The sequence below is a fragment of the Solanum lycopersicum genome, chromosome 8 (assembly GCF_036512215.1).
Source record: "Solanum lycopersicum chromosome 8, SLM_r2.1".
Classification (NCBI taxonomy): domain Eukaryota; kingdom Viridiplantae; phylum Streptophyta; class Magnoliopsida; order Solanales; family Solanaceae; genus Solanum; species Solanum lycopersicum.
This window is the reverse complement of record NC_090807.1, coordinates 40,302,213-40,328,760: the sequence shown is the minus strand read 5'-3', so window position 1 is coordinate 40,328,760 and position 26,548 is coordinate 40,302,213. Positions and strand designations below refer to the sequence as shown.

At 33.8% G+C, this 26,548-nt stretch overlaps 1 protein-coding gene across 2 annotated transcripts in view; it reads left to right on the top strand.

The window, feature by feature from the left end:
• Nucleotides 1–20,924, top strand: part of LOC101263831 (CHD3-type chromatin-remodeling factor PICKLE-like) — a 54,296-nt gene extending 33,372 nt beyond the window's left edge. For both annotated transcript variants that reach the window (XM_004244843.5, XM_026032563.2), the window contains 13 exons: nt 2,243–2,352; nt 3,049–3,130; nt 10,753–10,950; nt 11,153–11,309; nt 11,401–11,506; nt 11,707–11,781; nt 12,603–12,664; nt 12,774–12,850; nt 13,586–13,716; nt 15,006–15,465; nt 19,804–19,936; nt 20,029–20,102; nt 20,238–20,924. In XM_004244843.5, the coding sequence (XP_004244891.1) occupies nt 2,243–2,352; nt 3,049–3,130; nt 10,753–10,950; nt 11,153–11,309; nt 11,401–11,506; nt 11,707–11,781; nt 12,603–12,664; nt 12,774–12,850; nt 13,586–13,716; nt 15,006–15,465; nt 19,804–19,936; nt 20,029–20,102; nt 20,238–20,672 (2,100 nt within the window). In that variant the 3' untranslated portion in view covers nt 20,673–20,924. The remainder of the gene's footprint in view (nt 1–2,242; nt 2,353–3,048; nt 3,131–10,752; nt 10,951–11,152; nt 11,310–11,400; nt 11,507–11,706; nt 11,782–12,602; nt 12,665–12,773; nt 12,851–13,585; nt 13,717–15,005; nt 15,466–19,803; nt 19,937–20,028; nt 20,103–20,237) is intronic.
• Nucleotides 20,925–26,548: the final 5,624 nt, after the last annotated feature.

Genomic DNA, 26,548 nt, shown 5'->3' with positions numbered 1-26,548 from the left:
ATCATCCACCCCCTTGTGTATTTAACTATGCAAAATGCTCTTTTCTTCTCTGAAGAAATGGATCTTGGGCCTAATTCAACCACAAATGCTAGCTCATGAGGGGAAGATTGCTCAAGATCATATAAGGAGACCACTCATCCTATTAACCACAAATGTGGGACTTCTTCAGACCCCCCTCAATGCAGGGCTGAACATTTGGAGTGTGATATGGGACCCAACATCAGGTGAAATGAGTACTGTTCTGATACCCACGTAAATAAATTAATTATGGGCCTAACTCAACTCCTAAAGCTAGTTTGATAGGAGGATTACCTAAGACCATAAAATGAGACCATCCATCCCATTGACATGGTTATCAGCCAAAGGCTTTGTTCTATTACCTATGTTGTGAGCTTTCCAGTCATTGAAGTAATGTTCAATGCTAAGGAAATGGTGTTTAATGACTCCGCTTAGATTTTCTCTTTTTTTAACAATTACTACACATCACTTGCCTAGCTTGGCCGCTTGGGTTGGGTTCAATTTACATTAAGTGTGGCACTTCTTCATATCCTCCTATTTGTTTATCCCCCGAATGTTCCATGAGATTGTATTCATCTTCATGGACCAAGACTGTAACTTCTCCCTGTTGTGGTCCCTATTGCTTCTGAATTTGACATTAAGAGCAACTAAAGTCATACGTTCTTGTGAACCTTTCCATCTTGGAATTGTAAGCATCTTTGGCACTAGATTGTTAATCTTCTTGTTGCTATCAGTTTTCTGGAAAAATAGCAAAGGCCTCTTTTTCATATCCCTTGACATCCTCTCGAAATTGATTGATCAATTTAATTATGTCGCTATGCATCCTGAGAGTTGCATCCATCTCAACAACTACAACAACATACCCAGGGAGACCCCTCGTAGGGTAGAGTGCACAGTCTTGCCAAGAGGCTGAGGGTTGCATCTGTCTCATCATCTTGAAAGTTGAAATTAAAAATTTATTGGTTCTGCATGTTCAATCACCGTTGGATGTTCCATCGTAACTTTAATTAGTTGCATTATTGATGTCGCCTGGGTGTTTCTGTGAGAAATATTTCCTTCTTCGATGCTTGTTACACAGTGTGATCACCTTTGCTCTCGTCTTGTACTGTCCCTGAGGAATCGAAGGTAGAAAAGGTTGAATTTGAGTTGTGATGTTTCCTGTACTGTTCGCAGTGAGAATAATGAATACTTATATAGATATTTGGTGTGTTTATATCTCAAGAAGCATGGAATCAGGCTCATATAAGATGTCAAGAGGGTTTATTAGTCCTAATTATCATAGGATCAGTCGGGCCTGATAAATAATGGCCCAAAGACTTGTGGTTGAGTGGAGCATCGGGTATTGGCGACTTCAAAATGTTATGTGCCTCCTCACGTCGAAATTGTTTGCTTCCTTCGATGTGGTTGCGTGATCTAGGGTCTATATTTCGTAGCTACTATAGAGATTTTATCACCAAGTTTGTCTCCGACTGCTACTCATGTCTGAATTTGCTCACCAAATCAGAACAGTGTAAACATATCCGTCGCTTTCAACCTCCACTTACTTTTGGAATGTTTCCTCCATCTCCCTTCAGTTTTATTCTCACCCATCGCAAATGATTGTCTAAGCTGGTTTCTTTTTCAGTTTCGATACATCCACCACAAAATTTCTTTTTCTTGGAAAACCTTTAGAGACCACAGATTCTGAGGAAGCCCCAAAAGATGAATCCATATCCAGCTTCTATCTGTCGTAAGTATAGCATTAATGAATCTTTTGAATCTATAATGCAATCTTACCCCATCCTTTTTTAAAGTCTCAGGAATAATTGTTACTGCTCTGCTTCCTCCCTGTACAGCAATAATGCTGATGTAGGAAGTTCATCAAAAAGATCTAGTCTTCGATTCCTGGTTGTATTTTCATCGTGTTTGTGGATAGAGAGAAACAAAAGGTGTTTTGATGGCATCCCTACTTCCATTTCCTCTCTAAAGGCTAGGTCTTTGATCCGTCTTTTTAGTTGGGTTAACAACTCCGTGGTAATTACTGTTGAATATTTCCTAGAATTTATGAGCTCCATCGATCTATGTTGATAGTTGTGATAGCTTTTTTTTCCCCCTTCCTAGGAGCTGATGATCTCTTTGTAATGCTTGCATATTCTTGATGCTTTTTGTTAATGATTTCCTTCTTATTTCATCAACAAATAAAAATGCTGATGTACCTTCCTTCTTGAGTGGTTCCCTAATGCAGGAAGAATTAGATGACATCATAAGGTATGGATCAAAAGAATTATTTGCTGATGACAATGATGAGGCTGGAAAATCCCGACAAATTCATTATGATGATGCTGCAATAGATAGGCAAGTTTTGTTTACCCAGAGATTCCTTCTTTAGTTCCTCTTTTTAAACATAACTAGTGAAATCGTTCGCACTTCGCGCGGCAATACGAAATATTTATAAGATAATAATATGTATTATTTATATTTATGTTAGTATCAGATATATAAGATTATTAATATTCAATTTGAAACTAACACTTTGAGTTGTTTCTCCGTCATATTCCTATTTTCACCTTTCGTTCCAAGATGAGCGTAATAGTTTATATTGCTTCTAACTTTCTATATTGATTCTACAGTATTCTGTACTGCTTGGTGTTTCACATTTTAAACTAACTTTTAGCATGACTTCACATTCAATGTACTATTTTTTTCTCATGCAATTTATTCGGAAATTACACACAGGTGAAACTGGGTCTGATTATTTGCGTCAGTAGAGTATCTAAGCACTACTCCCTTTGTTCCAATTATGTGACACCCTTTCCTTTTTAGTCTATCCTAAAAAGAATGTACCTTTTCTATAACTAGAATATTAAACTTTCAGATTCTCACTTACCTTTAATGAAATGATTTATAGTCAAGCAACCATCGGAAGTTTGTATTGGATCACAAGTTTCAAAGTCTTCTTTTTTCCTTGAACTTTGTGCCAAATTGGGACAGAGGGAGTATATGTTTATAATAATATAAGTCAAGTAATTTATTCATTCTATTATTTTTTAGACTTCTTGACCGTGAGCAAGTTATAGATGAGGATGCTGCAGCAAATGATGATGAGGAGGATTCATTTCTGAAGGCTTTTAAGGTTATTATCTATTTATCATTTTATGACTGGAAACTGATTTTGTGAATCTTTTCTTGCAATATACTCGAATTATAGCAAAATTCACTAAGGGTCTGTTTGGAATGCCACCTGGTAATTGGAATTGGTGGAATTACTAGGGTAGTAATTACCAACCTAGTAATAACACAGCTGGTAATTATGCTGACCTGTTTGTTTGCCACAGTGTAATAGTGTAATTCCCTTTGTCATGTTTGGTTTGACGAATGTAATTACACAGTTAAATTTTAGTATAAATCAGATTTTAAATAAACAATATTACTACACAGTTAAAGCCACGATTTATAAGAACCAAACAGATCCTGTTACATAACCAGATAATTGTCATTGTAGGAAATATGTATAACTGATTGTTAAAATCGATTTTCTAGTTTATTATTATTATCAGAAATTAAAGAAAAAAAATTCAATTCTCATATTTATTTTAATCTCAAGAGCTAACAGGAGAAAATACAAAGATCAAATACATAATCTAACTAGGCATCAAAATTTGAAAGTAAAATAAATCAAGAAAGAAGTCTTACTTGAAAGAAGACGCACACGGTTTGTTGTTGTGCCGTTGTATGGACAAAAAATGCCCAGACAAAAAGAAAGAAGTGACTTTTGGTAATTCAAATTAAAATGTATTAAAAAAGATAATATTAAATATTTATGTATTACATGGTGTAATTACACTCAATTACCCTCTTACCAAGTAATTACTTGGTCTACCAACAGGACAAAGAGAGTAATTACACCAATTCCCAATTCCATTGTGGCCTCCCAAACAGGCCCTAAAGTAAAGTGTTGCGCCTTTGTTAGATGCTTGAAAAGCTTATGAAGGTAAATGAGAAAGAAAGGAAATTGCTACTGGTAATAGATCGTGCAAGTATCTTAAACACAGTTTACAACCAATATATTTGTCGAATGAAGTGAACAAAACACCCAGAAACATATATCCAATCCTCCTTATAATAATTCTAACTAGGTATTTGTACGATACATATTGTCTACAACAAACAACTAGAAAACTGCATTACTGTAAAGCCTAATCTGATAGTAGTTGTAATATTGGTAAGTGGTAACTACTGGATAATATCTAGGTGGAAGGTCCTTAATGTTTGGCTGACTCTTTCCATTTGCAGTTCCATACTCTCTAATTCCCTTTTCACGCTTTCTTTTTCTAAAATGTGTCCCCAAAGGTGGGGTCGTATCAGTGCCCCCCCCCCTCCAAAAGATGCCTTGTCCTCAAGGCAAAAGGAAGGAAACTGACCAGCTAGCAAGTCATACTCTTCCCAACTAGATTCTTCAATAGGATGATGACGCAATTGAATGAGTAATTTCAAAGTTGAAATCCCAGGTAGTGAGGAGACAACTTCTTATTAGGACGTTTGGCCAAACCTTTTTGACGATAAAGTTGTAGACTAAATAGAACAACATCGCCCATATTAAAAGACAATTCACGTTGCTTTTAATCTGCTTGGTACTTAATACGAGATTGAGCTTTTAAGAGATTGGACTGCAGTAACTTTTAACATCTGGTCACCTGCAAAAAGTTGCACTTCAAGATCAGCAAGTTTAGTTTCACCAAGAACAAAATGAGGCAACGGTGGTGGCTCCTTCCCATACTCAACCTGAAAAGGAGTCATATTTGTCGATGAATGGTAGCCCTTGTTGAAAGGACACTCTAGGCAAGCTAAATATTGACCATTATGTAGGCTTTTCATGAGCAAAACAACGCAAATAAGCTTCAAGGCACCGATTAGCCACCTTTGTTTGGCCATCAGTTTGGGGATGGTAAGAAGTACCATATGCAGACGAGTATGATTAAGACAAAAAAGTTCTTGTCAAAAAGCACTCAAGAAAATAACATCATTATCTGAAAAAATAGAATGAGGTAAGCCACGTAATTATACAAAACAAAGCAGCCAGTGTTTTGACAGTGAACCAATGAGATAAAGCTAGAAAATGATTATGTTTGAACCTGTCCACTACCACAAGGATAGTGTCATAACTATTTGTAGAAGGAAGCCCACAATGAAGTCTAGGGAAATATCTTTCCGAACTCGGTTTAGAATCGGCAAAGGCTGCAAAAGACTACTTGGGGCCAAAGTTTCATATTTATTTTCCTGTCAAATTAAACAGTTTTGCACAAACAACTTAACATCCTACTTTAAACACGGCCAGTTAAAATTTGCAGAAACTCTTTTGAGAGTTTTCAAATATCAGCCATGACTTCCTGTTGGTGAATCACATGCCTCATTTAAAATCTTGGTTTTAAGCTGAGGATAATCAGGAATTAGAACCTGGATTTGCAGTAAAGATGGCTGGAAGACGGTGGAAAATCCGAATGAGAAAGAGGGTCAGTAGACAGTTGTTCTAAAAGCTGCCGGGTATTTGTATCATCTTCAAGTGCTTCCATTAAAGTGCTAAAATCCCATGACACCAACATTGCTAGAGTCAAAAGATTTGTATATTGAGGGTGAGGAGACAAAGGATCAGCTCCTTTATTTTCAGTACTCGCTTTATAGACAATAGTGAAGTAAAACGACATTAGCTTCATAAACAAATGTTGTTGTTCAGCAGTAGTTGTACTCTGATCCAGGAGATATTTTAGGCTGCAATGATCAGGTGTGACGACAAAATGTTGAACCAATAGATAGTGGTTCCATTTTTTTAATGCAAGTACTAAAGCTAATAACTCAGTCATATGTAGATTTAACACGATTAGAGAAGGAAAATCCCTTACTGAAATAGGCTAGAGGATGACTTTGTTGAAGTAGAATGGCACCAACACCATCAACTAAAACATCACATTCAACAGTTAATTGTTGAGTCAAATCGGGTAGAAGAAGAATGGGAGTTGATGTGAAGAGTCCTTTAAGATGCTGAAAGCCGCTTCTGCCTTTGGATTCTTTACAAAAGCATCCTTTTTTGTCAAATATGTCCAAGGATGAGCAAGGATACCACAATTTTTAAGAAACTGTCGCTAATAATTCGTTAGTCCTAAAGAACCTCAAGTTCCTTCACATTCTTCAGAAGAGGCCAATCCAAGACCACAAGATATTTTTTTGGTTGTAAAGCTACTCCCATTCTAGAAATTACATGACCTAGGAAGCCAATTTGTGGTTGTGCAAACACACTTCTTGGGATTAGCAAAAAATGAATTTGTGGAAACAAGGTGAAGAACTATCTGGAGATGGTTTTGGTGTTGTTGAAGGGTAGGACTATCAAGAAAACCAAGATGAATTTTCTGAGATATGGTCTAAAAAGGTCATTCTTAGTGCATTGGAAAGTGATGGGATCATTAGTGAGTTCTAAAGGCATTACAAGGAGTTCATAATGCCCTGAAAGAGTTGGAAAAGCTATTCTGTGGACATTTGCTGGCTGGACATGAATTTGATGGTATCCTGAACAAAGATCTATCTTTGAAAAAATATTGGCCCCATGTAACTCATCTATGTTGAGAATTAGATATATATCTGCTTACAATGACCTAATTGAGGTTCCGGTAATCAACACAAAACCTCCACAAATCATCTTTCTTTTTCACTAGCATTATCGGACTAGCGAATGGACATGACTAGGATGAATGAGACCTGATTCGAGCTACAAAGAAACTTGCTTCTCAATTTTAGTGTTTTTGCCATGAGGGTATTGATAAGGTCTTTTGTTAGGAGGTTTGGAATTTGGTAACAAAGAAATAACATGAGAATGTGCTCTAAATAGAGGATGAGATGTTAGCTCCGAAAACATAGCTGAAACTCATCTAAAAGTGTCTGAATTGGATTACTAGGATTTTCTACCAATTTATTAAGAGATTGAAGGGAAGCCGTACTGGAATTTGTTGATCTCACCCCTTGCAGTTTGTAATGTTTTTCTTTCCAGTTGAAAATGATAAACATATCCTTCAAATTAGCATGAATGGTGTTCAAAGAAGCCGACCATTTGATAATAGACCAAATCAGCCCCTCCAATTGCAAATGGGTAGTAATCTTAAGTGATCGTAAAACTTGGTAACTTAATTTGAAGATTTCGATAGGCATTTTTTTGATAACCGAGAAATCTGTCGATGACCCAATCTTTGGACCAATTACAACCTTCTTACTCGGTGGATAATGGGCCTGTCCCTCTATCTTTCTCAACCTAAATATCATGTTTGGTTTTGCGTGATGTGGGGCTTGAACTTGTGACCTAAGTCACAAATCCTCCACCCTTTTCCACTCGAGGTAGGCCTTGGTGGCCATTCCGATAGACTTTATTGCAATGGATAATGTCCCTGTTCCCTATTTGCACACTCAATGTTGGAACTGTATCCACCGGAAGTTTATGCTCCTTTACAATGGATTCTACCACAAAATTATGTGTAAAACCATTATCCACAAGTAGCAAAACCTATCTTTGATTGATTACAGACTAAATTTTCCAAGATGGCATTGAAAGAAATTTTAGCAATATTTGTTTCTTTGAGGGTCACCATCATCACCACTTGTAGCAGTGACTTTATCAACATCGTCCAATAGATCTCTTTCTATTATCTCCATGAGATACAATTTTGTGGATTTGCATCTATGATCGGGTGCTAATTTCTCATGGCAACGATAACAAAGCTCCTTTAACATCAGATTTCTCGGTGTCCAATGATCATGTTTGAGAAGGTTGGGATGTGATTAGATTGGAAGAAGTGCTACTTTGTGAATTATGATCGGTAGAGGAAAGAAGTAGCATTATTCTGGTATTTTTCATAGGATGCGACGAGTTTTTCAACGTGGGTCTACTAGTTGGGGTCCAATTGGTTTCTCTTTTGCGGTGCATTGGGCTTAATTTATTTTCAAATTCAAAGTTCCAAACTCATAGCCCTGTAGATTGTTCTAGGCTTGTGAATCTGAACATCATATTTAAGTTTCTCTCTTAGCCCATCGATGAAAACCCCTAGAGCTAGTGTTCTGGCCAATCTGTAACTTTAGATGAATGTTTTGCTAATTCTTGAGGGTACTCCTGTATCGAACCTGTTTTTTGGATGTTATAAAGATGCTAGTTTGAATTTTGGAATTTCTTGCAATGCTTTAAGAAGTTATTATTCCCAATAGAGAAAGTTCGATCATGATTAATCCAAGAGAAGAGATCAAGAGCATCACCTTCCAGGTACATAGCAACAATGTTAACCTTGTGTGCATCTTGAATTGGTTGTAGCAAATATATTTTTCTGCCTTCAAAATCCAACCTATAGGGTCCCCTCCTTCAAAGCTGGAAAATCCATCTATGTGTATGACCTTCAGGAAGTATCTTTGAATACCTTGTAATATAGCTGTCGTCTTCTTCTTCTTGTCGATCATTTGTGTTTTTTCCTCTATTACGAGTTCGGTAATTGGTTTCCTCTTGTTGGGTGAGACCAATCTGGGCTTTTATTGAAGCAACATCTGCTGCCAATGAATCAGTTGTATTTAATTTTTTGATTTTATGGCGCGTAGTTGTTGGGCAGGGGATTGAACATTGGGAACATCTTTTTGAGAAGTAGAAGATCTAGTATTGACCATGTCAGATTAGTCTGGTCTTATACCAAATTGTTAGATGCTGGAAAAGCTTATGAAGGTAAATGAGAAAGAAAGGAAATTGTTACTGGTTTTTATTGTGCAAGAATCTTAAACACACTTTACAACCAATAAATTTGTTTGTATGGAGTGGACAAAGCTCCAGAAATTGATATTCAAACATATATTCAATCCTCCTTAAAGATAATCCTTTCTAGGTATTTATTGGATACATATTGTCTACAACAAACAACTAGAAAACTCTATAGCCTAATTTGATAGGATTTGTAATATTGGTAACTGCGGGAGAAAATCTAAGAGGTAGTTACTTAATGTTTGGTTAGTTATAGTTCCAGACTCTCTATTTCCCCTTTAATGCTTTTGTTTCTAGAATATTTCTTCAAAAGTGGGGCTGTATCAAGACTTATTTCTATATTGTGTTTGACAAACTGAAACTGAAACATAACTTTGCAATTCAAAAATTTCTTCTGTGAGCTTGTTCTACTTACATATTAATGACATTTGAGTTGAGTTGGCATCAATATATTATTATGTATTAGGTGTTTAAAGTAGTAATGATGGTTGTACTACTAGTGATGATGTTATAAGCGATTCATATATTTTTAGGTATCTTTTGTACTCCCTCCGTCCCATTTTATGAGTTAGTTTGACTCAGCACATAGTTTAAGTAAAAAAGGAAGATTTTTGAAACTTGTAGTTTTAAAATAAGTTATGGAGATTTGTGTTGCTATTGTGAGAAATATAGGAAAAAAATGTTATTGAGTTGTTTTTGTGTCTATTGTTACATTGAGACCGTATTTTATAGATACTAGAGTACAATCCTTTACCAAGTAGGATACTATTTACTATTCCTATTTGTATTTCATTCCTATTCTATTTCAAATAGGATTGTATAAACCTATCTTTCTATTAGGACTGTACAAATCTATTCATATTCTAATACTCCCGCTCAAGCTAGTGCATACAATTTATATGCCTAGCTTGTTACAAATGTAATTAACACGAGAATGGATGAGGGGCTTGGAGAGATATATGCGAATTGATTAGTCGACTTCAATCTCAATATTTTGTCTTCTCATTGAATATTGGATTTGATGCATAATGTCAGTACACGCAGAGATAAAATTCCATTGTTGAACTTCCCAAACCAAACTTGCAAAGACTGCTTCAGACCATAAGGTGACTCACATAATCGACATACAAGGTTACTAAACTCCCCTTGTGCAACAAAGTGCTCAATATCTATTATTAAGTATATGGATCAGGTTGGAATTAGTAGATCAGTCGATAACTGTCGGTTCCCTGTGGCTTGTCAAGCTTTTATATTTAGCTTCATGTGAATTTCAAAATTAAATTTCAATTCAGATCCTGAACTGTGACTATAAAAACCAAAAAAAGGTCCAGGACAGTGAACTTTATGTTTCTGCATTAAATTTTGGGGATTGGCAGTGTTGACATGATTGGGTCATTTTATTGGGCTGATCAAATATCCCTTCCAGGTGTTTCATTGATGTTTTCCATCTCGGATAAAGGAATTTTGATATATACGGGCTTGCTGTTGGGAGTTGTGGATGGCCAATAGCCATTCTATTTAGTACAAGCTTGATAGATTTTTTTTTTTTTTAGAATGATAACTTTTACAAGCTGATAGAGTTAAATGCAAATGCTTATAATTTTTGACTTTTTGGTGTAACTTCTTAAATATATACGAATTAGATTCTCTAGTTCGGTTTGCTCAGGTCCTTCCAAGTTTGATGTGAACCTTAACTTATGCAACAGTACATATTCATCACTTAGTGCTATTCTTGGACGGACTTTTTTGCTTGCATGTAGAGTATTTTTTTTTACAAATATTTGGCTTTAAATAAGAAAGAAATTAGCTTGATGGTTTAGATGGTGTTTTGTAAGGACTAAGGATAGCTAATAAACAATGCTATCACGATTGATATACTAAATTCCTGATTGAGTTGTGCAAGTGCTATCATTTTGAAATTCGTGATATACAATGTTTGCCATTTTTCTTCATTTGCTGATATAAACTGATGAATGCCTTAGGTTGCTAATTTTGAATACGTTGAAGAAGCAGAAGCAACAGCAGAGGAGGAAGCATCAACTGCCCCTGTGGAGAATAAAGCAACTGTAAACAATTCTGAGAGGGCATCTTATTGGGAAGAACTGCTACGAGATAAATATGAAGTGCATCAAGTTGAAGAATTCAAGACCATGGGGAAGGGAAAGAGGAGTCGTAAGCAGGTGAAATTCTTTTGCATGTTAATTCAATTTTTTGTTTGTTCTTCTGAATAAGTTTGATGGGCTATTAGACACTGTCATTAGTTTATCCTTCACGTTCTTTGATATTTTCTGGTGAGTGCTCTTTCTTGGACACGCTAGTCTAGTAATTTCTTGATACTTTCCCTTTTTGATTTCCATGTTTCATATCTTATTCATTTCCTAGATGGTGTCTGTTGACGATGATGATCTTGCTGGTCTGGAGGATGTGAGCACCGACGGAGAGGATGACAGCTATGACGCTGAAGCTGATTCCAGTGATGGTGAGACAGCTTCACTGGGAGCGCCAGTTTTGAGGAAGGCTCACAGAAAGAAAGCCCGCGGTGGGATATGGGTTCTCAATCTCATTTTTTAGTTTCAGTTGCGAATAATGGAAAACAATATCTTAGTGAAGAATATATTTTCTTTTGACAGTTGATTCTGCTGAACCACTCCCTTTGATGGAAGGAGAAGGAAGATCATTTAGGGTACTGGGGTTCAATCAAAGCCAAAGAGCAGCATTTGTCCAAATTTTGATGAGGTTTCAATTTTTCTATATTTTTTTTCTGCTACATTTTTTCTTTTTATTTTCCTCTCACGACTTCTTACCATGAGTTTGATACTGGAACATAGTTGTTTTTGTTGTAAATGTGGTAGTGCTGATTTCCTACTATTCTGTATTCACATCTGCTGTGCATGCAAAAATTTAAAAATGTTGGAGATAACTTCTTATCTTTACAGATTTGGGGCTGGTGAGTTTGACTGGGCAGACTTCACTCCACGATTGAAGCAGAAAACTTATGAAGAAATTCAAGAGTATGGGCATACATTAACTTTGAAGTTGTCTATTCCCTGATTATTAGTACATTTAAACTCTCTGTTACTCTAGCCTGTAGCTATGTCTCAGCCAAAGGTACACGTAGATCAAGCGTTCCTTCTACGTTGAACCACTACCACTTTCTGTTCTCTAAAGTCACTCATCATGCATCATCTTACACTTCTCCTTCTATCTGGCTCTCTCTTTTATTTTTTATGGATCTGAATATACCAATTGAATAATTGAGATATTTGTGGGTGATTTGATGTCGTGCCTTCGCATCAATATGAATCTGATAAATGCTACTCCTTCCATTTCAATTTGTTTGTCCTATTTTCCTTTTTGAGTCCGTTTAAAATAAGAATGTCTCTTTCCTTTGACAACTCTTTAATTCAACTTTCCACATGACATGCTTAAGCCCACAAGATGAAAGGGCATTTGGTACATTCTACATATCTTTAATTTAAGACCACACGATTGAATAGTCTTTTTTACTTTCTTAAACCCTATGCAAACTCAAACCCAGAGAAACAAATTGAAACGGAGAAAGTGCAATTTTTTATGCCATATCAATTGCAGTAACAACTTGATAGGTATTACATCTTTAATCTATATATTATGTTAAAGTTATGGTAACTATAAGTAAAATTACACCTGTTAAAAGTGAAGAAACATCACTGTGACAGTATAACTTATCCCCCCCAAGACACAGATTCTTATCATGAATCTTTATTTTGACAAATTCCTAGTATTGTACGTCTCTTATTGGACAGGCATGGTAGATCATATGTATTGACACGTTCTAATCACTGTTATACAGTTATGGAGCTCTCTTTTTGTCACACATATCTGAAGAAATCACTGACTCACCAACATTTTCAGGTTAAGAAATTATATTGATTCTCAAATCATTTATGATTCTAATTTATAGGGCTTCAAGTCTCCTTTTCCTTCTGTCGGGTCAGGCAACGTTTAAATATTTTTATTGCAGATGGTGTTCCAAAAGAAGGACTTAGAATACCAGATGTGCTTGTTAGGATAGCTGTCTTGCTTCTTATAAGGGACAAGGCAAGTTTTCATACCCCAGTGTCCTTTGTAGCTTTGCAGTATCGAACTCTCACTTGGTGTGTGGTTGCAAGGGGGGTGTATCTCAAACAGAACCTTTGATAGTTTGTATTCGATCTTTTCCGATATTCATGTCCTATCTGTTCGCATTGTCTTATTATTTACTTCAAACAACTTTTTTGTCTATCGTGGCAACAACTAAATCAGAAATATCAAACTTAATATTCAGTTTGGAATTTGTTTCACGTCTTTATCAATTGTGCCAATCAGCATATCTTTTGTTTCACATCCAACACATCATTTGCATCCTCACTTGTGCTACTGCCACTGCCACTTGCTCTTTTGGCATGAAACACAAGATTCTGTTCTCATGTTTGAAAAGACGAAAAATGGAAGTGTCTTATTTCATGGCTAGTGCTATTTTGCAATGTGGTTGAGATATCAGACAGGTATAAATATAATGTAACTTGTCCAAAAATAGAATGGTAAAATGCAGTGCTGTTTGCTGAATTTCTTCTGCCTGTAATGTCTAAAATAATTTAGAACTATGACTTTTGCTCTGTTTTCGTGTATTCATCGTGACACCGTCAAATATTTATTTGAGATCTTTAATTTCCAGTTAAAACTGAAGCTTTGTACCATCAGTGGCGTTGTCAGATGACAGCATATCTTCATTAAGCTACTACTATAGAGATGTTTCATGGTTTAAAGGTTGATAAGTATGTTCTGTTGTTTCAGGTGAAGGCTTTTTCAGAAATGACAGGTGGCTCTCTTTTTGCCGATGATATTATGTCTCGGTACCCTGGATTGAAAGGTGGAAAACATTGGAAGGATGAGCACGATCTGCTGTTGCTACGGGCCTTGTTAAAGTATGTAACCTTTATCTCTTCTGATCTGTACAATGAATTTAGGAATCACTTAACCAGTTGAAATAAGGCTGTGGTTCTGAAATTGCGCTTTATAAAGAAGGACTTTGACTGGAGTTGTGTAGGTTGCATTTACCAGTAGTGAAAAGCATGTGAAAGTCTATTGAATTAAAGAGATGAAGGCTCTGAATAGATGATCTTTTTAATTAGCCTACTTTCTTTTCATCTATCACAACTACTTGAACCATTTTTACTGAAATTCTAAAAAAGCGAATACGGTAGGTCAGACAAATCCACAGTAAAATATATGAAAAAGGGTAAACATGCCCTTAAACTATGTGAAATGAACAAAATTGCCTTCCGTTTATAGTTTGGATTAAAAGTTCCGTTGCCGTCAGTACTTTGGTCCAAAAATGCCTCTATTTTTACTAAATGGGTTAAAAATGCCCGTTTTGGATAAATATATTATTTCTTTTCCTATTGAACACTTCTTGTTCCTCGTAAAAATATTACTTTTAAAGAACCTTATTGTTGTTTTCTTTATTTTAAATCACTTTAACTAATAAAATTTGGAAAGAATCTTTTTCTTCTTAATCTCATTTTATCAATTAAAATTGAATGACTTAATGGATCCTTCCAAATATAAAAATCATAGTAAGATATTTCTTTCCGAATTGAAAGAGGATAAACATTTGCTAATAAGAAAATATTATTACGAATAAGAAGTGTGCAAAAAGAAAATAAATAGTATATTTATTTGGCAAAAGTGCATTTTGACCCTTTTCCGTAAAATATAAGATACTTATACCCTTTAGTTCAAAACATGATTAGAAAATTTATCCTGTAGCTTATGAAAAGTAAAACTTGTGAAAATGCCCCAAATCTTTGCTGATTAACAGAAAAAAATTTGCTTTCATCAGTTCATGTTTCATATCAATATTTTCACTGATTGACATCTAAGATTGCCATGCAACTCTTTTGCATATGTTCTAGACTGAACTTGTAACTATTGCACTTTGTCAAGTCCTGACATTTGCTTACTAATCATCGTTCGATAATTTTATGTGTTCATACCATGCAAACCGTCATTTCACATTTGCTCCTTGAAACACAAGTTAATGTATTTAGGGTCACGTCTTTTTCACTGTGCATTTTTATTAACTTCATCTAAGTTGATAAGTTCATCTCTGGATTTCGGGAGCTGGCAGCACAAACATTAAATTCAATAATTGCGGCAAATTGTCAAGTTCTGCTGATTTTATTTTTGATTTTCTGGGTCTATGGTTGTGCAGACATGGTTATGGAAGATGGCAGACAATTGTTGATGACAAGGAGTTGAGCATCCAAGAGATCATCTGCAAAGAACTGAATCTTTCCGTCATAAATTTACCCGTTCCTGGAGCTTCTCAACCACAAGTTGCTCCTGCTCGAGGACCTTCACAGGATCTTCCAGCTTCCGGAGTTCCCCAAGCAGAATTTACTGTTCCCGGAGCTTTTCAACCACCACATGGTGTAAATACAGCAAATGCTGGGTCTGTTGGAGGTCAGGTGAAAGCTACTGGTGATGGGAATACCTGTGGAGCTGAACTTTCGCATGGGACAAGTGATCCTTCAAACCGACAAGTTATCCAAGATTCGTCTTCATTGTATCATCATTATAGAGAGATGCAGAGAAAACAAGTTGAATTCATCAAGAAAAGGGTGCTACTTCTTGAGAAGGGCCTTAATGCAGAATATCAGAAAGAAGCCTTCGTAAGTTGTCTTATTAAACTCTTAAAATACGTGATGTTGGATTGCTTATTATCTGTAATCTACATGTCCAAAGGGCTTTTATTGACCCCTAATGTTTCTGTCCTTCAGTGTATGTCAAGTCAGTATCAGAAAACTAATCAAAGGAATTTCACATCCAAGTATTTTTTTCTCTCTGAGATCCAAGTATTTCATGAGCTAACCTGGTTTAGCTCATGAATGGAATTGCATGTTCTCAGCTAATTTGCACTTTAACTAGTATAGAACCTTGTGGATTCCCAACTGTATATAAGGATATTCTCCTCTATAATTAATCAGGCCTTTATAATATGACCCTTCTCTTGAGGAACAGCCGTTGGACATGTTTGGAACTCACTACAATTCATGGACTTGATTAATTGCTTACAATTCTGTCAGTGAACTAGTCATTTTATATATATATATATATATATATATATGTATGTATATATATATATTCACAATTTAAGACTTTTAGTTGCCCTTTTCAAGTCATTTTAATGACTCATTATATTCAACCCACTTTTGAGTTACTTCCATCTTCCAATGTTATTACAAAGATACCATTATTGACAATTCATTGTTATTAATTTGTCAGTTGTTCTGTTTGCAGTAAGTGTTTGTGTTTTTAGTTACGGGTATTGCTTCAAAGAAAAAAGAAAACAGGAAGAGGAAAGACCCAAAGTTACTTTTATCCCCAGTAATTGTGGACCTTTCAGTTCCTCTTCTTTAAAGAATCAATTGTTTTACTTATGTATGATAGGAGTTGTGAGAAATATAGGAGAAAAATATTATTGAATTGTTGTGTCCACATTATTACAGTAGAATATTGTCCTTTATCAAGTAGGATATTATTTATTATTCCTATTTCTATTTGTATTCATATTCCTATTATAAATAGGATTGTATAAACCTATTCCTACTCTAGTAGGATCGTATAAACCTAGTCCTATTCTAATATGATTATATAAACTTATTCATGTTCTAAAACTCCCCTCAATCTAGTGCATACAATTCATGTACTTAGCTTGTTACAAATGTAATTAATACGAGGAACGATAAGGGGCTTGGTGAGATGTCTGCAAGTTTGATCAGTCGACTTCACATAAATGACAGTCAATCTCAATGTGTTTGTCTTCTCATTAAATACTAGATTTGATGTATGATGTCGTTCAATTTCAATGTGCTTAATCTTCTCATGAAATACCGAATTTGATGCATATTGCCAATAAAAAGACAATGATAAAATTGAAGTGCTGAATACAATTCTTATTGAATTGTTGTTGTATCCACATTATTACACTAGAATACAGTCCTTTACCAAGTAGGATAGTATTTACTATTCCTATTTCTATTTGTATTCATATTCCTATTATAAATAGGATTTTATATACCTATTCCTATTCTAATAGGATTATATAAACTAATTCATGTTCTAACACTCCCCTCAAGCTAGTGCATATAAAATTCATGTACCTAGCTCGTTGCAAATGTAATTAATACGAGGAACGATGAGGGGCTTGGTGAAATGTTTGCAAGTTGATCAGTCGACTTCACATAAATGACCGTCAATCTCAATGTGTTTGTCTTCTCATTAAATACTAGATTTGATGTATAATGTCAGTTAATTTCAATGTGCTTAATCTTCTCATGAAATACTGAATTTGATGTATATTGCCAATAAAAACACAAAATGATAAAATTAAAGTGTTGAACTCCCCAAACAAGGCTTGCAAAAATTGTTTTAGACCATAGTGTGACTTACGTAATTGACATACAATGCTACTAAACTCCCCTTAAGCAACAAAATTAGTTGATTGCTCCATTTAGACCTCTTCACAATGCAACAAATTTTGAAATCCTTACACGAATTCATATACCTCTTTCGCGACTTCAAATTTATTTTTTGGACTGTTGCGAGGCTGCAACTGCTTTGCCACTGTTGTTGTAAGTTTTCTTCTTCTCTTCTTCTTTGCGACTGCTTTGCGACTTTTTTTTTTCTATTTTTGGTTGCTGCCAGGCTGCCACTGCTGTAAGTTCTCTTCTTCTTCTCTGTGAGGCTGTTGCAACTGATTCTTCTGTGATTTAATAATGTTTTTCTTTTTTATATGTTATGACTTATGAGGATTATTGACTAATCTATTTACTTTAATCTTGGAATATATTACCTCTATTTAGTTATTTAATTTATATTTTTTATACTAAATATCACTTTATTTGAAAAAATAAAAAGTGTGCTTCGCTTCTGTGAAGTGAGCCCTCATCACTTTTTTCCGCTTTTTGCTTCCCAAAACACTTAACATCATCGGAAAGTGCTAAAAATCTAGTATAAAGTATATGGATCGTGTTGGAATCAATAGATGGGTCGATAGTAAACAAGCAAATCATTGAAAAATTGGCCGGAACATGCTCATACACTGGAGTATTATAATTGATGGCTGAAAAAGGATCACAATCTAAGAAATAAAATTATATGGGTAGTGTCGGAATGATGTCACGACCCAACTAGAAAGTAGAAATTATATAGGAAAGGGCGGATTAATGGCGCTACCCTATTAAAAAAGGGAAATAATATGGGTAGGGTCAGAATGGTAGCACAATCCTATGCAAATCAGATTTTAGGAGTCAACGGAAAGACGAATGGAACTATACAAATCAAATTTGAGGAATCATCGAAAAGACACATGGTGCTATGCAACCCAGATATGAGAAACTAGTTCAGAAAAATCCATGGTACTATGCAAATTAAATATGAAAAGTAGTCCAGAGAGATGCATGGTGCTACACAAATCAAATATGCAAAAAAAGGTAGTCACTGGGAAGATGGCACGGTGCTACACTAATTAAATATGAAAAAATAGTTATTAGGAAGGTGACACATTGCTATACAAATTAGATATCTAAAGTAGTCACCGAAAAGATGGCACAGTGCCATATAAATTAAATATGAAAAAAGGTTGTCACCGTAAAGATGACACGGTGCTACACAAACACCGATGGATATGGGGTTGACACAAACAACCCTAGAAAGTCGATTGACGCACGTTGACCTGTCTGACTGTGTTTTCTTCCCTTGAATATGTTCATATATCATTTATCATGCTTTTGTAAAATAATCATTGGCCAAATGGGCAACATATATGGGTAATAGCCACCCTCGGTAGCTGAAGCTCTATGATTCTCTACCAAGATCATAAATGCTCTGATACCATGTGAAAAAATATAGGAGAAAAACATTATTGAATTTTTGTCGTGTCCATATTATTACATTGAGACCCTTTTTATTGACACTAGAATACAATCATTTACCAAGTAGGATACTATTTACTATTCCTATTTCTATTTGTATTCCTATTCCTATTCTTATTGAAAATATGATTGTATAAACTTATTCATACTCATAGAATCGTATAAACCTATTCCTATTCTAATAGGATTGTATAAACGCATTCATGTTCTTACAGGATTAGTATCAACTTCTTATATGATGCACCTCCATCCTTAATTAGGAGGTTTCTCACGTCTGGTGAATGATATCTTCTTTTTTCTATTGATCAAGTCTTCTCAACTTCAAATTGATTTTTTTTATTGCATGCATTCTTTGATGCCGTGAGTCAGATTCTTGGAATTAGGTTGCCAACTTAGATTATTGCCATTCATGGTAAAAATAAAGGTTTGGCTGATAGCAAAGCTCATAGCCTCTCATAGAATTCAATTCGACATTTGTAAAGATACATATTTTTCATTGTTTTCCTTATTATATTGTTAAGTTATTTGTTATGTTGTATAACTTCGAGATTTGTTTTGTTATTTATTATTTTTGGCTTTTAATTTATTTATGTTTCAATTTATTTTTTTAATGAATTCTTTTCTACTTGATTTATTTAGCCTAATTTTCGCTACTTATTCCAGGGGTTTGTAGTTATAGTATTGATTAAATTTTTGTGTTGTTATGTTGTATGTTGTGTTCTTGAGCATTTTTCAAAATCTTATGTTATGCATCATCACACATTGTTTAATATTTTTTTTCTGTGATTTTAATAAAACTTAAACAAATCTTCTACTTCATATTTATTTAATATGAATATTTTCCCTCTCTTTTTTTTATATCATTCCTTAAGTCCCATAGGTTTGATCCTGTAGAATTTGACCCATTTTCTCATTGAACGAAAGGTACGAAATAAATATAGGATACACATGCGACGCTCGTTTTCAAGAAGTAGTTTATGAAATCTAGGTGACTAGGGGTGGCAGCTCGATTGTTTACTTCTGTGGAGCTACACTTGTTCATGTGGTATATTGATCGTTGTGCCTTTTCTATAGGATGATGAAAAATCTCATGAACTGCCCAATGAAGGGATGGCGTGTGATACCAAGGTTGTGGATGAACCAAATCGAAATGTTGAAGAAGCCAATACTGAAATGACTGACCATTCCCCAAGACTAGTAGCAATTTGTGAGTAGTCATTTGCCTCCTCAAGCTTCTATTGTATTTCATGTTGTAAATGTACTGACCTAGCAGCTAATGATGGATTTCTCTGCATTCAGCTCCACAGGGAATCTCTCAAGTTGCTTGTGATAGTAAACCAGACCGTTTAAGTGTTGCAGAGCTTTATAACAAGGTGAATAGTTCACTCCAAATCATACTATATTTTCATCTATGCATAATTGCTTTCCAGTATAAGACAATAAAACCACATTTCTCAGGAAAGTATTCTGAAGATGATATATTTAAACATTTTCTGTCTGTTCTGCAGATGTGCCTGGTACTTTCTGGAAATGTCCAAGACTCATTTAATGAGAGTCACCCTAGTTCAGGGATGAAAAAGAACATCCTTCCGCTGGAAGCAATTTGTCAACAGATGAACCAAATTCTTTCTTCTCCTCAGCAAAATACTCCTAATTTTGGGAGGAAACTGGTTCAAGAAGATCGGAATTCTGAAGCTAGTAAATCCAGTTATCCAGTCCCTTCATCTCAAGTAGATGATAGGGTGCTCAATGCTGAGAAAGAACATGACAGTGTTCTAAAAAAGCCAGAATCTGGATCCAAGAGTGCTAGCAGTTGTACAGTTGCAAGTATGACTGAGAACCACCACAATGTTACTCCTGCAGTTCTGGAGACTAGACCTAGTAGTACATCAACTGGAGATGATGATATAGAAATGGTGGACATTTCTACTTCAAATGCCTGACCGAAAAGAAGATAGGTTCTTAGGTTGTTCGTATAGATGAAGGTCAGTAAGTACTTTTGTTGGGTAGCTCCTAGACTCTGTTGTAATCGAAAAATTCATTTTCCAAGTTGCTAAGTGGGTTATGTAAAATGAGATTCAGCATTATTGCAGTCGAATGAAACCTTAATGGAGCTCAAATAGTTTTGCTGTGTGTTCTCAAAAGATCTCTATTTCGTCGATTTAAAATGATGAAAATATTTAGTTGTCTTTTAAGTTTCCATCTTCATCGTTGACATGAAATGTTCTGCTTCGTCAAAATAAGGACCAACTCTTTTGGCCAAATTCCTTTCGTTTAAACTGATGTTATGTGTATCATAGGCAGTCTATGTGCTTGGGAAGCTTGGCAAAGCTTTGGATGCCCCATATTCACTTGTAACAAAATAGTTTCTCTTGCACGTGCGTTACATGTTACTTCCATCTTATATTTTCAAGAATCTATTTACTTAAAAGTATTTAATACATGGATGGAAGGATATTTTATTTAGTTATAAAATATAATATAGAAAGATAGCACTCGAACAATTATGCTTAACATCATACTATCAATTAAATTTTATATATTTCCTTTCTATAATCTTTAGATAATTATAAGTTAAGCTCTTTAATGATTCAACCCATAAAGTGACCATAAGAACTTTGTCAGCAAATTAAATTTAGAGAGTATAGATGATGGGACATAAATTCAGGTAGTACAAGAATGAGGAAGGAACAGTCTTTATTTAGGAAAAAAAACAACATAAAAAAAATGTAATCATTTACTGGAAGTTTGTTTTCAAGAATAAAAAATGTTAAGAATATTTTTTTGACTAGTTGTCAAGAGTGACAACACATACACATAACGAAATAATTGTCCAAAGCCACAATGTATCTATGCAAATATGTCTTCAATGTTGGTAGTGAAGAACGAATAAGTTGGTTAAAAAGAATGAATGTAATTGTTTTGGAGACTGTTTGGTATTATTGTTACAAATTACTTAATTTTAGAAGTATTTAAAAAAACAGATTTTTAGAGAAGTGTTTTTACAAAAATAATAATTTTTGTTTGACTAATTTATTTAATAAGTGTTTTTGATTGACTAACTCTTCTAAAAAGTATGCTAGAGAATAAATTACGAAAAAGATAAGTATCAATGCACTTTTAATATTAAGATTGTTTTATAGAGCTGCATTTAATTAAACATGAGGTTAAATTTTTAATTTTTAAAATTAAAATGTAAATATTCAAATTTTCAATCAATATTATATATAGTCAAATAAAAAGAAATTGTATCGATATAATATTAACACGATAGTTTAAATGTAACTCAAATATCAAGTAAGATTAACTTATTAATCATTCCACAAATTAAATTACTACATACATAAGATTCACAATAAAAATAAATAAGTATAAGGGATACATTGATAAATATGTTATATGACAGAAATTTTTTGGTCCTGAAATGAATAATTTTTTGTTTCAGTCTTTATTTTTTTAAGAAGCATAAACTTTTAGCTTATTCCCAATAACAAAAAAAATGTTTTTGCTTCTATTTCAAAGTAGTTTCACTTATTCGCAAACACCTTTTATTTTTAATCAAAATAAATGTTATTGATTTCTCAACAACATTGCCGAACAGACTCTTAGGCACCATTTGGTGTAGTTGATAGAGGGAGTTAATACAGGGAGAAATTTTAAGTAGCCTCGAATCCCTCGTTTGGTTGCAAAGCTTGAGATAATTTATCGTATGATCAATAATTAGTATTAGGATAAGTTATCCCTTCCTTTGGGTTGTATAATAAATATGGAATAAAATACATATATAACAAATATATTCCTTTAAACTTAATTTATACCTCACTTTTCACATTTATGTATACTATTTTTGGAAGTGTTCAACCTCCTTTATCTTATATAATTCTTTTAGAAAAAGAAAAACTTATTACTACAAAAATTGATGTAATACAGAATTATTTACATATCTTACTATAATTTTTTCACTAAACAAAAATATTAGAACATGTTCTCCGGAATTTTTCCCCCTCCCCCCTCCCCCCCCCCTCCCCCCCACATTATTTAATGTCATGTATAATAATATTCACTACTTTTGTTATGATAATTTTTAATATTACACCATATAAATCTAATTTTTTGTATGAATTTATTTATAATTTTTATGTTTATTTATATTTGGATTTTTCATAAATCTTTTTGCTTTATCAAATTTAAGATGTAAAATTTTTTTAAGCTAAATGAGGAAAAAATACTTTTAGATACATATGTATAATCGTGGAAATGCATACACAAAAATATTTAAGCTAAATAAATGAAATGTTTATTTGAAAAATGAATACTTAAAGCTTTCAAATTTTGACTAAATTCTTTTTTTTTTAAAAAAGAAATAAAAAACCATTTTTTAAAAAAAAAATCACTTTTTCTTCTTTCCCTCCTAGCACACCCCATTTCTCTTTCTCTCTAATTACCATTACCTTCTTACACATCCAACCCCCATTCCTTTTGTTTTCTCTACTTCTCAACCATCTCCAATTTCTCTTTTCTTTTTTCATATCTTCTTTCTCCCTAGAGGAATGAAAATGTAATGTTATGGTAGATATGTTTTTCTTTCCATTATTCTGGGTTATTTACAATCAATAAGGTGTCAAAATTTAATAGTCTTGAAAGATGAAAAGTGATTGTTCAGTGACTTTGTAAAATTAGGTGAAATGTGATATAAAATTGTGTACACATATTGTGATCTATTTTGAGATATTTTTATGGGAATTTATTGACACCAATGAAGAAAAGAAATTTATGATGGTTCAAATGGGTGATGTAAATGTTGGTAAATAAAATATGATTAAGAGTCACAAATGTAAGAAAAAAAATTGAATTATGATATTTAAGAACTTGAAATGTTGGTCACGACTATAGACAATAACGACGCTGAAGAAGAAAAAAAAGGTGCATGGAGATGGTGTTATTGGTGGTTGTGGGTTGATGGAGGTGGAGGAAAGGTGAGAGAAATAACTGTTTTATTTTGTTTTATTTTTGTAATTAGAAAATGTATTATATTTGCCTTTTATGGAATAATATTTTCGATAATAATTTAAAAATATTTATGAAAGAATTATGACATGACATTAGTATATCTGATATGGATATGATATGTCATTTATGTAAGAGAGAATGAGTAATACACATGGTTGGAGAAGTTTAAAAGTCTCATTTTAATTGAGTTAAAGAATCCATTGACAAGTACAAAGGTCTATCAGACCATTTTGCCTTTTGAAAACAAACAACTTGTTCTTAAAATTTATGCAATGCATATTATTTTGAATATAACAAATCGAACACTCAATCAGAAATAATTTCAGCATAACTTATCTCACCATAACTAATCCCAACATAACTAATTTCAGCATAACTTATTTTCAAGCTAAACGACTCATTTAAGGTCCACATTTGTTATTGAGGGAAGTTAATTGTACTAATCATAAGAATATAACTTTTGGCATAAAATACTTCATAATATTAGCATGATATTTGTATTTTTTATTTTTTTACTTAATTCTTAAAAGTAGAATATTAAATTAATTTTAAAATATTTAGGAAATTCAACTTTTTAGTTGTAAGAATCTCTATGTTTATTATAAAATATTGGGATAATGCCCAAGTACGCCCTCAACCTATGCCCGAAATCTTAGAGACACACTTATACTATACTAAGGTCCTATTACCTCCCTGAACTTATTTTATTAATAATTTTTTACCCCTTTTTAGCTTACGTGGCACTATCTTGTGGGCCAAACGATGGTTGACTTTTTTTTCGAACTAGTGCCACGTAGGCTAAAAAGGGGTAGAAAATTACATATAAAATAAATTCAGGGGGGTAATAGGACCTTAGTATAGTATAAGTGTGTCTCTGGGATTTCGGGCATAGGTCGAGGGGGTACTTGGGTATTTTCCCTAAAATATTCAGATGCATTTTTTTTATTGAATTATAGAGTGTAGAGGTAAAACAAAACTTTATGTAGCCTATTAACATTCTTTGTCCCAATTTATATGACCTATATCTTTTTTTTTGAAAATGTTCCAAAAATATGATACTATTTATAGATTTATTAACAATTTAATTTTAAAATGTTTAAATTACCTTTTATTAAATGATATATAGACACACAAATATTTGACTTATTTTATTTCAAGCCGGAGCATCTGAATTTTTTTCTCAAAAACCTTTATGAGGACCTTCGTAATGAGTTGAAGAATCTTCACGTATACTCATATCATTTTTAATGCCCATTTCCACATTTACAAACCCTTTTTAAGAACCGCAAAAATCCTCCAATTTTTTGTGTGCTCATGGATCTGGCGCCTAGAGCATCGAAATATTTTTCTCACAACACTTTATGAGGAGCTCCGTATGAGTCGGGGAACCTTCACGTATACTTAAACAATTTTTTAACGAAACCTTTTTTTAAGAACTTTCCAAAATTTTCAATTTTTCATGTGTACTAGCCCATAGATTTGGCGCCCTAAGTATCCAAAAAAAATTCTAATTTTTTTTACAAGAACCTCTGTATGAGTTGGAGAACCTTCACATATACTCACACCATTTCTTAATGCTCATTTCTGCATTTACAAGCACTTTTTTTAAGAACTGCCCAAATTTCCCAGTTATTCGTGTGTATTAGCCCATGCATCAGGTGCTCAGAGTACCCAATTTTTTTTCTTAAAAAACTTATGAGGATCTCTGTAATGAGTCGGGGAATATTCACTTATACTCACACCATTTTTAATGTCCATTTTCCATTTACAAGCCCTTTTTTAAGTACCACCCGAATTCCACGATTTTTCGTGCGTATTGACCCATGGATCTATCGCATGGAGCACCCAAATTTTTTTTCTCAAAATACTTTAAATACTTTATGAGGACCTCTGTAATGAGTTAAGGAACCTTTGCGTATACTCACACTATTTTTCAACGCTCATTTATGCATGTAAAAGCCTTTTTTTAAGAACCGCTGAAATTCTCCAATTTTTAAAATTTATAAGGACCTACTTAATAGTTAGGGAAACTTCACTTATACTCACTCCATTTTTAAAGTCATTTCTGCATTTACAAGCCCTTTTTAAGAACCGTTCAAATTCTCTAATTTTTCGTGTGCACTAGCTAGCGCCCGAGACCTGAATCTTTTTTCTCAAAAAATATTTATGAGAACTTCTATAATAATTTAGGGAACCTTCGCATATATTCACACAATTTTTAACACTTATTTTCTCAATTACAGTACCATTTTTAAGAATCGTCCAAATTTCGCAATATTTCGTGTGTCTTAGCCCATTGATTTGACATCCAAAGTACTCAAAAAGTTTCCTCAAAAATATTGTGATGACCTTCGTAATGAGTTGGGGAATCTTGATGTATATTCAAATCATTTTTTGAAAATCCATTTCGCATTTACAAGACTTTTGTAAGAACCACCCAAAATTCCTTGATTTTTCGTGTGTATTAGCCATGGATCACGCCCTCGGAGCACTCAACATTTTTTCTCAAAAAAAATTATGAAGACCTCCATAATTTGTTAAGAAACTTTCTGGTATACTCACACTATTTTTAACGCTCATTTCAACTTTTACAAGCCCTTTTCTAAGAACTGCCAAATTTCCCAATTTTTCGTGCATATTAGCTCATGGATCAGACACTCAGAGCACCCGAAATATTTGTTCTCATAAATATTTATGAGGACATCCATAATGAGTTGGATAATCTTCATGTATACTCACAACATTTTTCTAATGACCATATCCGCATTTAATACCCCCTTTTTAAGAACATCTCAAATTCTTCGATTTT